This window comes from Aedes aegypti, unplaced genomic scaffold, assembly GCF_002204515.2.
Source record: "Aedes aegypti strain LVP_AGWG unplaced genomic scaffold, AaegL5.0 Primary Assembly AGWG_AaegL5_hic_scaff_1418_PBJ_arrow, whole genome shotgun sequence".
Taxonomy (NCBI): Eukaryota; Metazoa; Arthropoda; class Insecta; order Diptera; family Culicidae; genus Aedes; species Aedes aegypti.
The window spans coordinates 48,554-67,289 of record NW_018734854.1 but is presented as its reverse complement, the minus strand read 5'-3'; the positions used below and the strand labels follow the sequence as shown (position 1 = coordinate 67,289).

The following is an 18,736-nucleotide window of genomic DNA, read 5'->3' as shown; positions in this document are numbered from 1 at the left end:
AGATGTTTTGACCAGAAACCTTGTAGGATGTCCCAGGGAAAAGACGGATTAATCACTGGATAAAACTTTAGAGAAGTTATGACTTTCTTGGACAATTTCACAAATATTTGTTTTAAGGAATTTCGATGATTCCTGAAACATTCTTTGGAGAAATTCCATTTCTGTGGTTCCCCTAGGGAATAATTCCATGTCAAATCGGTCAGTCACAGAACTCGACCATCTTCGATTTGCAGTGAATTTTGCATATGTTTCGGGTATGGTAGAATAAGTGTTTTTTTCCGAAAATCGATCATTTTGACTCGAGAACAACTTTTGAAAATGGCCTATACATTTTAGCATGCAACTTATTTGAAAAATTCTAACTCCGAAACTGTCGATTTTTTGAAAAATGTTCTATGAATAACTACAACTACAGTAAACCTCCTGTTTAAACTACAAGAAAATAAAAGACACAGAAAAAAATATTTTATATTTTTTCATGAAAAATTTTAAAATAAAACTTAAATTATAAATTACACAAAAAGCCCTATTTTTAATATTTTATTTAATTTCCAATATAGCATCTTGCTAGTTAACAGATGTTTGGGACAAATTTTCATAATGAAGAAATTTTTAATAAACAAGTTTTTCCAAGAACAACTTTTGGTCGATTTTCAAAATTTGGGGTTTTGTCTAAATAAATACGTTATGATGGTTTAACAAGAATCTTGAAATGATTCTAAACTAGAATGAACATCTGGATGACTTCTCTAGAAGTAGCCATTTTCGAATTATGTCAAGTTTAATGCAAAACATTTTAAATTAAATAATGAAATTGGACATTTTCATTAGTTATTCGTGATTCTCCATCAATAATAATACGTTTTTGAGAGTTAAGACCATATTTCTTTCCGCTTACTTATTTTCCTTGATGGAGAATCGCGAATAACTAATGAAAATGACCTAGGTTTTATTGAATTCACAACTTTTTGTATAAAACTTTAGATAATTCGGAAATGGCTACTTCTAGAGAAATGATCAAGATAATCATTATGGTTTAGTATTATTCCAAGATTCTTGTTGCACGTATTTATATTGTCAAAAAATAAAAATTTTGAAAATCGGTCATTTAAAAACTTTTTATTAAAAATTTCTCCATCATGATACTTTGTCCCAAACATCTGTTTATATCAAGATTCTTTGACGAAAACTTAAAAAATATTAAAAATGAGTTTTTTGTGTAATTTGAAATCTAAGTTTTATTGTTAAATTTTTAATGAAAATAAATAAAAAATATTTTCAATGTATATTTTTCTTATAGTCCAAACGGTTCACTACAACTTCTTTATAGAGCATTTTACTCTAAAATCAACAGTTTCGGAGTTAGAATTTGTCAAATAAGTTGCATGCCAAAAATATATAGGCCATTTTCGAAAGTTACGCTTGAGTCAAAATAATCAATTATTCTACGGAAAACACTTATTCTACCAAACAAAACACATGTGCAAAATTTAATCAAACTCGAAGATTTTTGAGCACGATTTTTATTTTTTTTCAACTCATTCTGGGTAGAATTTGTCTTGGGTAAATCCACGTTGAATTTTTGTGGCATTCAAAGCAAAATTCTTGGAGAAATTCTCTAGAAAAATTCATCAAACTCCTTTAGAAGTTTCCGGAGTAATATCTGAATATTTTATCAGAATACATTTCAGATAAAATTCCTAGAGAAAATTATGTAACAGGAATTAAGAAATGTAAGATCTTGGACAGACTACTCTGACGCTATGAAGAATCAAACTCTTATCTCATGGATTTTATAAGGTTTTGTTATTTTGGTCTCTTTTTGGCCACCTAATGATTCCTTTAAGGTCACTTTTTCCAGGCAAAAGGTTTCTAATTTCCTATTTTTAAGGCATTCAGTCGCTACCAGCCCAGTAAAGACGGAAAGCCTTCTTAGTCTTGTAGTAACGATTGGCATGAACATTAGAAGATTATAAGCAAAGGGGTGTCAGTGGAAAACAACCTAGTTTTGAGAAAATCTTCTTTGAAATTTTTAGCAAGTTTTCATAAAAATATACAGCCATTCCACGAAAAACCGATCTAGTGGGTCTCCGAATTCCGTGAAGATTTGCTATTTTGTTCCTTATCCGAAATAAGGATACACGTTTTTTTGGATTTTTTGAGTAGGGTGACCATTTCCGAAATAGGGTGACCATAAAAAACGCGATTTTGCCAAATTTTTATTTTTATAAAATTATAACTTTTGAATCGTTTGCCCGATTTTCAATCTTTTTGGAGGAAATGAGAGCTTAAGATTTTGACTTTTAAGGAAAAATATTAAATTCCACAAAAATTGTTTTTCTAGATAAAAAAATCAATAATTTCCGTTTTTTTCGCGTTTTGAAGGCCTCGGGACCAAAGGGGCTGTTGCTGTTCTTATTTTTTCTTGAAAGTTCAAAAAATTTTACGTTTATCGTAAAATTTTCACCGATGTATATTTTTTAGTTTTTAAGATATATTTTTTTGAAAATAAAAAATCAGTCATTTTTCAACAACACACACTGTAGGTCTCAGCATATTAGATTTTTTATTAAAAAAAATCAATACTATAGAACAGCTCAACCGATTTCCAATCTTTTTCTATGAAAAGTTGAAATCTTAAGCTTTCATTCCATAAAAAAAGATTGGAAATCGGTTGAGGTGTTCAAAAGATACGATTTTTTTTTTAATTTAATGCGCTGAGACCTACAGTGTGTGCCGATGAAAAATGACTGATTTTTTATTTTCAAAAAAATATATCTCAAAAACTAAAAAAACATACATCGCTGAAAATTCGACAGTGAATATAAAATTAACTGAACTTTCTAGAAAAAATGAGAATAGCAATAGCCTCTTTAGGCCTTTAGAATAGCAATAGCCCCTATACTGCCGTTATACGCATAATTGTCCCATGTTCCAAAATAAGCAATCGAGAAAAACGCATTTAAAGATTTTAACACATTTAGGCCTCGTATTGACCAGGTATGAGGTAAATTAAATTAAAATCTTTACAATAGTATAAAGAATGGCCTGTTCATTAGAGTCAAGAGTTTTTATTATGGAAATAAAGTAAAATTAGCTACAAAATTCAAAGTGGGACTGTTATGCCTAGAAATACGAGGTTTTTGGTCAATTTCTACGCATAACAGTCCCACTGAAAGTAGTGACCAATTATGTGCTAAGCATACTGCTGTAGATGACCGTTCTTACGTATAGATTGTACCGAATAAAGAGGCCGTACATCCTCAAGATAATGTTAAGGCACCAAATGACGGCTCAAGTGACATGTGCCAAACTCATCTGCGAAGTCAAGGTTATTCTGCGGAGTAAATATTTAACTCAAAATTCACGACACAAATCTTCACACGATTTGACATTTCTTTGGACTAGTTTGGCGAAATCTTGATATTCGATACATCGCAAATTAAGCTTCAGAACCACCAACATATTTGCCACTTGCACCGAAGAACCAATAATCCGGAATAACCCAGTATGTGGCCAGGTCATCCAAAACCTCCTAAACTATTCTTCTTTTGACTTCTTCTTGACTTTATCAAGTTTGATAAGTCGCAAGATAGGTCTCAGAACCGCCAATATAATGGTCAGCTCCTCTGGAGAACAGGGTATCCAAAACAACCTGGCATGTTATCAAGTTATCCAAGAACCTTTGAATTACCCTTCTTAAGCCTGGATTTGGGAATTTATGTAGTTTGATGTTGCCAGCTAGGTTTCAGAACTGACGGTTTTGATGCCATTTCCCCCAGGGAATCGGTATTCGGAACAACCCAGCATGTGGCCAAGTCATCCAAAAACGGTCGAACTATTTTTATTTAGACTTGGTTTGCTAAATCATGAAGTTAATTAGTCGCAAGCCATGGACTCGAAATTAAAGTGGTTACATATTCTTCAAGTGGGATTATTTCACTACTCCCTGTGATAAATCCAAAATTACGGTAAATTTTTGATCGATGACCGCGATTCCAAACACTAGAAGAATTTTGTGATCGACCCTGATAATTCAACTGAAATTCCTTGATAAACGGATGGGAAATAAAAATTTGATATTGAAAATTTCAATCAAATCTGACGTCAGACTCGCATGAATGATGAATGCATCCCGATAATACACATAAAACAGGTTGTGTACCACATGGAATGTAAAGCCAACGTGAGAAGGTGTTCAAAACGATTTTCCCTAACACCAGCTAATTCAAAACTGCCTACTGACTATTTTGTTCTAGATCAGCGCAGCGAATTGTATAGTGTGACAGTTATGCGTAGAAATACAGTAGTGGGACAGTTATGCGTGAAAATTCAACAATGGGACAAATTGACTTGGCTTGCTTTTCATTGAGTTTACGAACAAAGTTAATTTTCGGTGTGTGTTTTCTAAAACTATACGTAAAAATAAACTGTTTGATGACAAAAAGTCAAAATGCACAAAAAGTAACATAGGACAATTATGCGTATAACGGCAATATAGGCCTTCAAACCATGAAAAAACGTAAATTAGTGATTTTTTTTTCATGTAAAAAAACAATTTTTGTAAAATTGTAAATATATTTTTTCCTGAAAAGTCAAAATCATTAGCTTTCATTTCGTCCAAAAGATTGAAAATCGGTCGAACGGTTCAAAAGTTATATTTTTTTTTAATAAAAATTAAGCAAAATCGCGCAAATTTTTTTGGTCACCTTATTTCGGAAATGATCACCCTAATCAAAAAATTCAAATACACGTGTTTCCTTATTTCGAATAAGGAACAAAACAGCAAATTTTCACGGAATTCGGTACAGTAAGCCCCGCATAAAAACACCCAGATATCAAATGGATATCTGAAATATTTTTACACTTCCCGAATCGAAATTAAATTGTCGACCCTGGCACGTATTTAGTTTCGCATGGTAATTGGTAAGTAAAAAATAATAAAGAATGATTTTACCAGGATGTAATGCTGTTTCTTCCGTAGGCATACTGTGCTTACCGCAAAATATTACACACTTTTTCACTGCACTACTCACGTAACATGATCGATTCTGCCCGCATCACCCGCCCCCGCAGGAGCAGGCGTCACGGTCAAAGGATCACACACTACTCTACACCTTTCTTTTCTCTCTTAGCAATTACGTAATTTGAGATTGATCTTTTTTGATAAAAATCATTTGTTTGAATGTTTTAGTTCTTCCTTCTAGAAAAATGTATAAAACGTATACGAAAACTTTTGATTCTGGTTTTTGTTTTGATAGATCTCACTTACCCCGGGTACAAAGATATTTTGGGGTAAGACAGACCATCGAAAATTTCATATGAAATGAAAACAAAATATTGGTTTATCGTTAGCAGCTTGTAATAATACTTAAAATTGTAACTTACTGATGGAAATTCGATTTATAACACATTTTTTTGCGAGTCAATGCAAGACGTGAAACGTGTCACAATGTATCATGCAAGTTGAAAATGGCGCTGAACTGACAACTGTTACATGAACCACACGGTAATAAAAATAACAATATGTTTAGTAATAAATATATTCCTTGTCATTGTATCTTCAACTTTCTAGAAGAATACCACCATGAAAAACTTTTCTTAAGTGAGCTATGACGAAACGCCCCACTTACCCCTGATTCTTACTTGCCCCGGGGTACCTTATTGTTTTCACGTAATAGTATGGAACACCATTTTGATTCAAATGCCGAACACTGTGTTCATTTTGTCTCATATTCCGAACACTTTGATTCAAATTCCGAACAGCACGTATTCAAATGCATAATTTCGTAAACAAATTTATCTGAGCTAATTTAAGTGAACTTGAACTAGAAAATCAACACTTCTCCCGAGGTATAAAATATATTGGAAGACGTAGAATTGAATCGCAATTGACTACCATTTTCAAATAACTTAGCGACATATTTCAGCGAAACATTTCAACCAAACCGCCTTACGAAAACCGAGTGTTTGGAATATGAGTCTGTTCGGAATTTGAGGCAGAACGGTAATTCATAAAAATCTAGAAAAGATTCGAATGTAATGCTAAGTGGGGCCTTAGGAACCTTCCTTAGCCTAAAGTAACGTCCATGGCTGCAAAGCAAAGCCATGCTGAAGGTGTCAGGGTTCGATTCCTGGTCGGTACAGGGTAGTTTCGTAACGGAACTTTCCTGAACTTCTCTAGGCTTAGAGAATCATCGCACATGCCACGCGAAATACGAATGTAAAAATTGTAAATTCAGCAAAGACATCTCTCAGCTAATAACTGTGAAAGTGCTCTTAGAACATTAATTTTAGAAGCAGGCTCTGTCCCATTAAGGATGTTACGCCACCAACAAGGAGAAGAAGGTATATTCTGAGCAGTATTAAGTCGATTTAGAGCATGGAATACAATTTCGCAAAATCCTTAACAGAAAATAAATATCAATCTTAGCCAATATTATGATTGACTACAAAAAATTGGATTAGGAAATATTATAAGCTCATAATAATGTGAAGAAGTGCCACAAATAATTTCTTTAAAATTCCTGGTAGAATCCGTGGAGGGAGACACCAAAGAAGTCCATGCTGAATATCCTCTGAAGAGACTGCTAAAAGGTATTCCACATAGGCGGCAGATACAAATACGCTAGCCAGAAGCGTGTGAAATGCTCATATTTGGCAACAAGATGCTTCGCTTATCAGAGCAATAAGATTGCTGAGGTCGACAATTTGAATGAGAAAAATAAACCAAGGAGCATAACTGTTTCAAATGTATTTTCACAGTTTTGTACATTATCTGAATTGTATGACTCATAGAACACACGTGTTCAAATTAATAATTCGATATGATTCAAGACAAGTAAGGAGAAAGAAACAAGTTCAATAAAATTAATTAAATATATCAAAACCCTAATATTTCCTATTACACGTAAAACCTGAAAACTTCAAATATGTTATTCAAAAATCTAATAATAGCAACACACATATCTCCTCTAAAATCTAACAATGTTCTAAATGTCTCTAGTTCTACATGCAATAAATCTAATCCTATCGAAACACTTGCGGCTAACCCGTCGATTCCAAAAAATATTTCTGCTTCTAACGAAATTCTAGCACCTCAACGAAACCCAGGAGACGCTCAACTCACTCTCTGTCTGTTTTCTATAGATTATTCACACAAGTATATCACTGGGGCCTCTAGACGAGAAGGATAAAAAGAACACACAGATATCGGTCCCGGCCACATGAATGCTTACCCCGTGAACACTACGAAAAAATCCATCATGTTCCAGATGTTGCGCAGATAGGAGTCGGCGTGCAGCACCAACCCGAGGGCGATGATTTTGAGTGCGGCCTCGATCGTGAAGATGCACAGGAAGTAGCTCTCGGTCAGTTCCAGCTTCTGGGCCAGCACCGTCTTGTCGCCATGCGGCAGATGTTCCTCCAGGGCCAGCACGACGCAATTGGCGATGATTGTCAACAGTACGGCATACTCGAAGGGCGGCCATTCTATGATGAATTTAGTTGCTCTTGGGGGAAGTACAAAAAAGAAGGGAGAAACGAATTTGATTAAAGTCAATCCTGGATCAATGTGGGATTAGCGGAAAAGTGCGGATTCGAATTACTTCCTAATAAAGTTATCCTCTGCGAAAATGAACAGTGATGAGGGTCCGGGTGGTGGTGGACCGGTTCGATGCCTCGGACTTGTGCCCTTTTTTCCTTTCTTCGGACCCATTTGCTTCCCGTCGTCCTTGCCAGGAAGCTCCGCCTCTTGAGCCGCTGCTAACCTACAGTAAGATAAAACAATGAGATGGTTTTAATTTTATTCATAAGATATATTGGTTTGATCAGATAAACGATTTGCTTGGAGTAGGAAAATGTCAGAGAGTATAAATAGAAGTATGTGATATGCTTTAAATATTTCATGAATCTCGATTGATATGTTTCATTTCCACTTCATTTAATTCACAGAGTAAGATGGGGCAAAAATCCGACCTTAGAGGATTAACAGTTGAAAAGTAGTAAAGTTTCATTTGTTTAGTTATTGCAGTTCTTAAATTGCCACCGTTGGGGCAAGAGCTCAAAACTAGTGCGGAGCAAAAGTTCACTGACTGTATCACAAAATATCATTACATTAATGATAGAAATTCAAAAACCAGTCATAAGTCACATGTTTGCAAAAAAATACATATAAAAATATAGCTAGAAATCTTAACGTCCCACTTTACTTTATCTGACCAGCAAAGGGACAAAAATTCAAATTAATGCCATTTCGACTATTCTTGATGAGTTGTTTTCGTTTAAGCTCCAATTGAGGAAACTATGGGAAAAGGTCTAAAGATAAAAGATCTAAGGACAACTGGTCGAATGCGCAAAATACCGAAAGAACAATAGATCGAATGAACAAAAAGTTGAATGGACAACGATTTCAAAAACGATCATAATCACGTATTTGTAACTGTCTGGGCGGTCTTTCCGAGTCTTTGTTGGAGACCGCCTATCCGACTCTTTTCCGTGATAGGTACCACACAATTCTTGGTCGCAATGAACAGCGTTTTTGCTACCTTACCAAATAGCATCTTGGGTAATATATGGCTTCCGCACTATTCGACTATTATCGGCAACCAAATTTCAAACTCCAAATAGGGAGCAGAGCTACTTGGACACTTTCAAGGTTCACTTTAGCATGGGGAGTTTTTCTCGGCCGAATCGTCTGAAACTTTGCAATAAGAAACTCTTCCATACGATGCATATTATGGACAAATATGAGCACAGTAGCTGTAAAAAACCCACTGCTGAAGTGATTCAAATGTGCGAAGAACAGGATCAGGCTCTCTACAGAGTATTTTACAATCAAAAAACACCAATGAAAACATTCAGATGATTTTTTATTCTGTCAGCTTCCCACTGACGAGATTTCCGTGACTGAACAAACAATTTTGTGAAAAATGTCATCAATTCAAATGAATACAACTGGTTTGGAGCTACCGAACAGATTCGCCTGCAGTTCTTATGGGAAAGCTGCCGAAGAGAATGAGGTTGCCGACAATAGGCCTCTGCACACAGAATAAAATCTGTTCTTGTATCCGTGAACCGCAGACGTGAACTCGTCAACAAGCAAGAACACACCGTGAACTAGATCATGTTTATGTGACCGTTGGTGGTAGTTCATGGTGTATTTTTGACAGTTCACGTTTTCCAGAACTCTTTGTTGTGCACTGTTTCGATTTTGTATGGGATTTTGACGTTTACTGGCCTTGTTGTTTACAAATTTCGTGAAAGAGTGAAAGAGAGGCAATGATTTTTGTGCAGAGCCCTATACTCCACTGCACTGTGACGTCACGCATCAATTTTGACAGGTACTGGTCCTGTTGTTTACAGTTTGGACTTCATTCTTAATTTCGTGAAAGTTTGCTGCGAGGAGAGGTCAAATCCACTGCAGATACCCACGGATCGTATTATTCTCTCTTCCTACCGTGGAAAATCGTCACCATCAGCATGCTGGTGATAGAAATGCGAAGATGAAAAAATGATGGAAAAAACGACTAAGTCCGAAACGTAAACAACAGGACCAGCAGCTGTCAAATAAGTGAGGTTAGGCTCGTCATATGCAGCGCTCTATAGTCACACTGATAAGAGATGTTATGCAGCCCACAGACGCTCAGACAGGTTGACCAACATTGACTCCGCCCCCGAGTTAGTCAAGCCGATTTATGTTGCTGCAATCGTTTGACCGACTGTCAAAGTTCGTTGCAGCAATACTATATTTCTTCGCATGTTTTGAATGATCTCGGCAAGTCTAGTGAGTATGTGATTGTTATTTTTTCGAATTAAGTGGCTGTGGGGGGAATATTTCTACGATTTTTGGGCAATAATCGTAGTGAAGAAGAGCAAAATTTTCAAAATTCGAGAACCCGAAGTAATGGATATTGATGAGGAATTCAAGTTAAAATTCGCACGAAGTGTTCCGGCAAAACTTAAAAATTATGAGGGGTCTCTGTCGGGGATTATTTTGAACAGTAATCGATATGAGAATGGCTATGGTAATTTCTTCAAAGATTCTATCCAGAATCTTTAGTGGTTTCCTCTAGTTATTGGCTACTTTAAAGTTTTTTATTAGGGATTCCACCAGAAATTGTATCAATAGTTCCTCTAGAAATTTATCCACATATTCAACCAGAAATTCCTCCGGGAAAAAATCTTCAGGCATACTACTTCAGGTGGCATTCCTCCGGAAATACCTTCAAAGGTTCCTCTACTAATTATTCAGGTTTTTTCAACTGATTCCTTCAAAGATTAATCCAACAAAAAAAACTGTAGTAATATCTTCAGTAATTCAGTCTCCAAGAATTTCTCCAGAGATTGCTATAACATTTTTCTCAAAGATTCCTTCAGGAATTCCTCTAATTGAGATACTTCTCAAGAAATTCATCACCATAATCTCCCCCAAAGATCTCACCAGGATCTTTCAGGGCTTACTCCTAGGACTCATCCTTAAATTCCAAAAGGAATTTCTTCAGCGATTTTTCTTGTAATTTTTCTACAGAGTCCTCCAGGGATTTATCCATAATCTTCTTAAGGGATTTTTCAGTGATTCATTCAATGCTTCGTTCAAGAATTCCACCAAAAAAATCCTCAAAACATTTATTTAGGAGCTCCTTTAACGAAACTTCAGGAATTTCTAAACAGATTCTATAAGGGTTATATTCCTGCGATTCGACCAGGAATTCTTCTAGAAATTCTTAAAGAGATTACTCAATAAATCCCTCCTAAGAAATTAATTCAAGCATTCTATCAAAAATCCCACCAGGAATTGCTTCTATCAAAAATCTTCTAGTGATTCTTCTACTGATTTCCCTAGGAAAACCTCCATAAATACATCAGCCATTAATCCAATTTTTTGAGAGATTCCTCCAAGTTATTCTCAGGGTTCTTCTAGTGTTTTCTGCAAGGATTCTTCCTTGTATCCCTGAAAGGATCCTATGAGGCATTCGACCTGAGAATTTTTAAAGTATTACTTCAAGAATCTACCAGAAATTTCTTCGAAGATTCTTAAATGAATTTATCCATCATTTCCTTCCAGTATTTCTTGAAGGATTTTTTTCCAAGAAATCCATCAGGAATTAGCGAATCCTGTAGGAACTCCTTCAGGGATTGCTTTTAAATTTCTTGCAGAGATATATTAAGGAATTTCTACAGGCGATTCCCTGGGAATCGCTCCAGTGATTTCTAAGGTGATTCCTCCAATGATTGCACAATAAATTGTTCCATGAATTTTTCCAGAAATTTTCCAAAAAATCTTTCCAGGGATTCAACCTGAAGATATCAACAGAAATGGCACGGTAAATGGCTGGGAATGGCGTACCATTGGTGCCTCGCGTATCTGCAGGAATAAAATAGATCCCTTTGTGCGGTCCTTGGCTTCTTGCCCAGCAACTTCTAACCCTACCTCTTCGTGGTACTGGTCGGGGTACGAGTAACCTCAGGGAAGATCGGGTAACCAACCCCCGGTGGGAACTTTGGTCGTATGGTGACAGGGAAAGGGGTTTGGTTTTGCTTCTGCAAACCTGGACCGTCTGTTCTCCATGTTAGGAGCTGCTCACAACAGCGCACACTGCCACATTGGTCCCAGAGCCATATCTAGGAAGACAAAAATGATTGCGCCTAAACCGTCAATTTTAGATATATGGTGTCTTCGACAAAGTTTCTCCATATTTTTCAGACATTTTTTTTCAGAGATGTGAAATTAGGGGGGCCCACATGGTTTACGAGATCAGCACATTTTTTTTTTTTGCTGACGCATTTAGGACTACACAATGTTCTACAATGTTTTAGAGCAACCGATTTGGAGCCACTTTGCCGAAGAACCCAAATTTCTATCTCTTGTGGTTCGCGAGTTATGATTTTTTTTAACAAAAAAGTTAGGGTGGTACTGAAAAATCAGTTTTTTCTTGATAACATTTTATACGATAATTTCTCGCAAAAACTTTGTTCCGAGCACTTTTAGAACTTTTGATTGCGCAACTTTTTGCCGAAGAAACTAAAGAGCTATCTCGAATATTTTTCAAGTTATGGACAATTTTCGGTTGAAAACATATCATTTTCAAAATTCTATCAATCTTTTCAAACAAAAAACGTCCTTACAATTTTTTCACCATAAACAAAGAAAGAAATAATCTTTCTAATGCCGACAAAAGATTGAAAATCCGTTTGCGCCTTTCATAGATATCGGCATTTGAAAACAACCATTTTTTCGAAGAAAATTTCTGATAACTCTGTAACCATAGGAGATAGAACAGCAGTTTCTTCGGCAAGTTGCGCAATCAAAAGTTCTAAAAGTGCTCGGAACAAAGTTTTTGCAAGAAATTATCGTATAAAAAGTTATCAAGAAAAAACTGATTTTTCAGTACCACCCTAACTCTTTTGTTAAAAAAAAATCATAACTCGCGAACCACAAGAGATAGAAATTTGGGTTCTTCGGCAAAGTTGCTCCAAATCGGTTGTTCTAAAACATTGTAGAACATTGGGTGGTCCTAAATGCGTCAGCAAAAAAGTTTATGTGCTGATCTCGTAAACCATGTGGGCCACCCTAATTTCACATCTCTGAAAAAAATGTCTGAAAAATATGGAGAAACTTTGCCGAAGACACCATATATCTAAAATTGAAGGTTTAGGCGCAATCATTTTTGTCTTCCTAGATATGGCTTTGGGACCAATGTGGCACTGGGGCAGAATCGAAAAAATGCGGAAACAGCCTGTAGTTCTTCGGAATGAAGAGATAGACGTTTGATGTCTTCTGCGAAAATGATCCTTCCAATAAGGCCGATGTTTTGACATAAAGTTATAATATTTTATAGTGTTATTCGCATAAATGACTCAAATGCCATTTCGTCCAAATGGCAGTTTAGGTGTATGGTTTCTTCGGCAAAGTTGATCGTTATTTTATGCTGAAAATAATTGCTGAAGACATCAAATTTGCAACGCCTACTATTTTTTGAAATATTGACACTTTTTTAAAAAATGTACTTTAAACCGAAATATTTGAGTTTTGCTTGTAATTTTTCAATTAAAATACTATATATCGCCTATGACTATGTGAATAACTAACATAAAGCAGGTCTGGTGAAAATTTGATCGTAAAATTTCAATTTTGTTTGATTTTTTCTTAGTAAAATTTCCAAAAAACAGGAATATTCCGTATAGGCCATTCTTGCGGGCAGGTGTTTTCATCGCCATCCACTTACGAAAGGTCAGAACATTCATGTCTAATTTTTTCAAGGATATGATATCTATATAAATAAAAATGGAATGGTGTTTGTATGTCACGAAATGGCTAGAGAACGCGTCTACAGACTCACCTGATGCTTTCACTGTTGGATTCGATAGGGGATGCGACGTGTTCGTGCATGAGAAAAGCTTAGGAAAAGCGCCGTAAAAATCGAAGAAACTGGATAAAACTAAACTGTCATATTGTATGGGGTACTGCAGGGCATTTTTCAACAGCCTACTTGATGGCAAGACGAAGTTTGCCGGGACCACTAGTTTTATATATTTTTTCTATGCGATCTGAAAGTATGCTAAGCCTATAAAAAAGTTCAAAATTATTTTACATGACAATGTAACAGTTTTACAGTTAAAACAAAAGTTCAACATAATCATGAACATTCTTGCGGTTTACTTATAGCTAATTGTACTTTTTTTACATTGCTTGTATGTTTGCTATTCGCAAAAACGCCCTAAGCGCAAAACTCATTATGTTAAACCATTTTGCTCGAGTGGGAACTTAGCTATATAGTTACTTCGGCAAAGTCGATCGTTATTTTAAGCTGTAAACAATTGCTGTTTTCCAAAGCCTACTATTTTTGAGAAACAAACAAAATTTTGATAAATTGTGCTAATGTAAATGCTATGTAAAATACATAAGTTTCGTGTTTTTTTTCAGTTTTAGTACCATTTACCGCCTAAGATTATGTCATTCATTGCCTAAGTTGGTAAGATTTTGATGGTTAAAAGAAAAGTTATGTTTAGTTGCTACAAAAATAGCCCATAGGTAATATCCCTGTTATTTTTAATAAAACTGTTTTTTTTACCATCAAATTCTTACCAGTTCTGCCTTACGCCAATGAATGACATGACCATAGACGATAAATGGTATTTAAACTGAACTTATGCATATAACGTTTTTTAGCACAATTTATCAAAATTTTGTTAGTTTTTAAAAAAATGTGGGTTTTGGAAATTTGACATCTTCAGCAATTGTTTTCAGCTTTAAATAACGATCAACTTTGCCGAAGAAACCATACACCTAAACTGCCATTTGGACGAAATGGCATTTGAGTCATTTTTGCAAATAACACTATAAAATATGACTTTATGTCAAAACATCGGCCTTATTGGAAGGATCATTTTCGCAGAAGACATCAAACGTCTATCTCTTCATTCCGAAGAACTACAGGTTGTTTCCGCATTTTTTCGATTCTGCCCCAGTGTGCAGCGTCTGTTCCCCATGTCAGAGGCGGCTGATCATCATCCAAGTGCCAGAAAAGGACTCTAAGCTGGTCCTCCGAACATTTAGGGGGAATGGTCCTCCGGAAATCTAAGGGGGTTGGTGTCAGGCCAGAAGGTGACTAAAGTTGCAAGGATGCGATGGGCAGGGCATGTTGCAAGAATGCCGGACGGAAACCCTGCAAAGATGGTGTTCGCTTCGGATCCGGTCGGTACAAGATGGCGTGGAGCGCAGCGAGCAAGGTGGGCGAATCAAGTGCGTACCGAAATGGCGAACGTGAGGCAGAACCGAGGATTGTGGCGTGAAATTGTTGATTCAGTGTTATCTGTTTAGATCAGTGTTTCCCAAACTTTTTCAACTTTCGCCCCCTTGTGGCCACTATTTTTTGGAATCGCCCCCCTGATGTGTGAATGAAATATTTGAGTTAAGCGCTATTCCTATATTTTTGTCAAAAGCGATAAAAAAATGTTAAAGAACATCAAACACATGTGTTTGGAAACACATATTAACGCCACAACACTTACTGGACAATACACAAGATTAACTGGACAGTAATTTTTAATAACAAACTCAATATTATTTTGCGTGTATTGCAGATTACTAAATTAGTTTCCAATGCAATTTTGACCTTTTCAACTTTTCAAATGTAAAATATATAATATGATTCACTCATTATGATTTCATATTGATTTATCTGTTATTTAAATTGTACTGCAATAACTTTGACAAATCCTGACTAATAATTGTTTGACGTTTCTGGAAACAGTTTCTATCCAATCCAAAACACTAAAAAAAATGAAAATTCAGAATATTTTTCATCAAAAAATCTTAGGTTTTTTTCTGATGTTATTAATTGTGGGCTTCGTAGCCGTGCGGTTAGTGTCACCAGGCATTTAGCCGCATCGTGCTAGGGAGTGTGGGTTCGATTCCCGCCTCAGGCCGGTAAACTTTTCGTGAGGAATGTTTTCCGACTGTGCCACTGGGCGTTGCATGCCAGTCCGTTGTCTAGTGTGGTGCTTCCTTCAAAGGGCATAAATGCCCACTGGAAGCATTAACGTGTCAGTGTCTTTAAAAAAAAAAAAAAAAAAGTTTTAAATATTTTTTGTACATCTCTGATGTTACTTCGAATCTATTTATGAATATATAAAGTGTTGTTGTCTTCAGCATATAGCGGTTTTATCGTTGGAACGCGATTTTTGCTTGCCAAACTTTCCGATTTTTTGTCTAAAACTATTTATACTATAAGAACTGGTAAGAATGCGTGCAACCGAAATGTTAAAATGTGTACTGAAGATTTTTTGCCGTGAAAACCCAGATGCCAACAAAATTTGCAAATTAATCCTTTTGCTCCCAGGTAAAAAAACTATAATAAATATAATAATTTCATGCATTTAAAATAATTTATGAAAATTCTCAGATATATGTTTTGTATTTTCAAAACATGCCCAAGTAACACTAGTAGCTGAACAACAGTTTGTCAAACTGGAATAAGCTTTAAAGTGATTTGTTCAGCTCATATACAGGAAAAATGTTTGTTGAGTGTTATCTGTGTTTTCAATATTATATGTGACTTGTCATTCCGATCTTGACTAAATCTCAATCACCGACTTTTCTTAAAATTGACATGACGTGAGAAAACCTTCATGCATAACACAAACATTTTGTTTTTAACAATTAACAAGTGTTGTATATCATAATCATTAAATTACCACACTTAACGATTTGAGCTCAAATTGTCCTTGAAACAGATGAGTTTGGAATTTATTATCTGTCAGATGCATTAGAATAAGCTCCTATGAACTTGTATGTGTGTCGTTTAAAGGTTATGAGTAATTATTTTTATTTGCCATGTTAGCTTTTTCGCCCCTTTCTACATTTTTCGCCCCCCAAATTTTGTTTTACAAATTTTCGCCCCCTTCGACCTGAAAATCGCCCCCAGGGGGGCGAATTCGCCCACTTTGGGAATCACTGGTTTAGATGGTAACTAAATAAATGAAATGAATAGTGTGGCTGTAGAAAGTTGACTGTTTGCTTAGGATAGAAGTATAAGTTATACACATAATGGATCCTTACTTCGCCATACGTGATAATTTAATTGTTTTGATTTTGTTTATCATCAAGTTGCACACAAATCATGTACAACTGAATAAACAATACCTTGATCTAAAAACTTTAGAACTAAGGCATTTGCTGTTGCGATTAGAGGATCTTACCAGGATATCTCGGAAAACCAGTAATTTTGGATAAAAAATCCCGGGAATTCCCGAAATGGTCATCACTAGCATTGAACAAGCCGCATAAATGTTTAGGTAGTGCAATCCTAGATCACTGTGTAAGCGTTGCTTTTGCCGGTTCCTTACTTAAAAGATGGTTTCTCAAGAAAGTTATGAAGACTTTTACATCCTCTGAAAGACATCACGGGAAGTTGGATGAAAATTCCGAATCCCGGGATTTTTCCAACACCGGGAAACAAGACCCTCTAGTTGCGATAGATTTTTCCTAAGGGAAGCACATTATACCTTTTTTTGTAACTTATTACAAATTTTGTTGGCATTCCTTTTTTCACTTGTGAAGATACGCATGCTTTGATCGATTGTGTAGGAGGATACCCAGTAAACACAAACTCGTATACGATAGCGCATATGAGTACACAAGTGGAGGCGATATACGTAAATGCGCCATTAGGCTGCATGCAAAATGTACGTATATCGCCTCCACATTTATACTCTTATATCCTATTATATACGGTCGTGTGTTTACTGGGTAGGGTAAGTGTTCCCTTAGTTGTGAGTGTTCCTATAGTTGCGGTAGTGCCGTTTTCACTGATTTTATCATATTTGTCACAGAACCGACACTGCCAATCAACGTAGAGTAAAGTGGGGCAAAAGTTCAAGTGGGATAAGAGTTTCTTTTTAAGATTTCTATCTCAGTTCAAAACAAATCTTATAAATATCATGGTGGTTTGAATGCTATTCAAGTAAGAAACTTTCAATCCAAATATCATAAAAATTGATTGAGATTTGGAAAAGTTATGGCTATTTGTTGTTTTTTGGCGTGAATATTGTAATTTTTGGTCAAACTTTCGTAGCATGGAACCAATTGAAGATGAAATCTTTTTTAATATTTTATGTAAGGGCGTTTCTAGACCTATCATAAAGTTGCTTTGAGGTGCATTAATTTTTGCATAAATGCTTGAAAACAATTTTTGGCCCATAGTGGGGCAAAAGTTCGAATCAGCGGGGCAAAAGTTCGACCCATGTATAAAATCACGGAAAAACTTGTAAATTGCCTAAAATCCACATATTATCTACAAATTAAGTTAAATTTGTCTGATCGTGTGAAAACTGTCACCAAAATTTTACATTTCCACTGCTAAAACTGCTATTTTTGAGTATATTAAAAACTGCTATTTTTGAGTATATTACAATTAACCCGGTTTTGGGCATTTTTTTGATGAAAATTTAGTGTGTATTTTTCGTCAAACATAAGTTTACGGCTGTTATAAAGTATGCCTGTCTTAAAAGGATCGATATTTTGTGTTTTAGCCAGCGAACTTTTGCCCTACACTAGATTCGAACTCTTGCCCCACCGGTGGGGCAAAAGTTCGAATAAGACAATCAATTTTGAAACTGTTATAACTAAAAAGGGGTAAATTTTCTGACACAAGTTTGTTCAGCAAAATTATAGCCAATATGTTGAAGATTCACTGTATGGTATTTGCTTTGTTTTAACTGCTATTGTTTTCCTGGAAACTTTGATTATACCACTAAGGTCGAACTTTCGCCCCACCTTACTCTATTGGCTTGTTGATGCACGAAATAGTTAGAAAGAGCGTTCAAATTGCTTTAATACTGATGATATATCACTTAAATTGCTACAACTTTTTTTACTTGTACCAATAGTTGCAATAAAGTGTTACTATAGTGGAGGATCCCATAAGAAAACAACGAATACCGCAACTAAAGGAACACAAATTAAAAATATACCGCAACTAAAGGAACAGTGTACCAATAGTGGAGGCATTATTTTTCACTGACATTCCGTGGATTACTGCGATGAAATCATTTTTCTCATTAAGTCAATGCAATGGTCGTTACTTGCCGTAACAAAATTAACATGTACATTAATTGCACTTTTTGAATTAAGGCGGTTGAATGAAGTTCAATCGTGCTTAGTATCTCCACTATTGGTACATTGGTTGGTGAGTTCGGAACGAGATTTTATGGGCTGGAATTGATTCGTTCGTGG

General features: G+C 35.7%; 1 protein-coding gene across 11 annotated transcripts in view; it reads right to left on the bottom strand.

Moving 5' to 3' along the window:
- LOC110680453 (voltage-dependent calcium channel type A subunit alpha-1-like) overlaps positions 1-7,765 on the bottom strand; it is a 49,768-nt gene extending 42,003 nt beyond the window's left edge. For 10 of the 11 annotated variants that reach the window (XM_021856254.1, XM_021856256.1, XM_021856253.1 and 7 more), the window contains exons 1-2: positions 7,608-7,765; positions 7,239-7,511 (exon numbers count right to left, since the gene is read on the bottom strand). In XM_021856254.1, coding sequence (XP_021711946.1) covers positions 7,239-7,511; positions 7,608-7,717 — 383 coding nt within the window. In that variant the 5' untranslated portion in view covers positions 7,718-7,765. Of the gene's footprint in view, positions 1-7,238; positions 7,512-7,607 lie in introns of those variants that run through there. The other variant, XM_021856258.1, reaches the window with a different exon arrangement.
- Between the last annotated feature and the right edge of the window lie 10,971 nt (positions 7,766-18,736).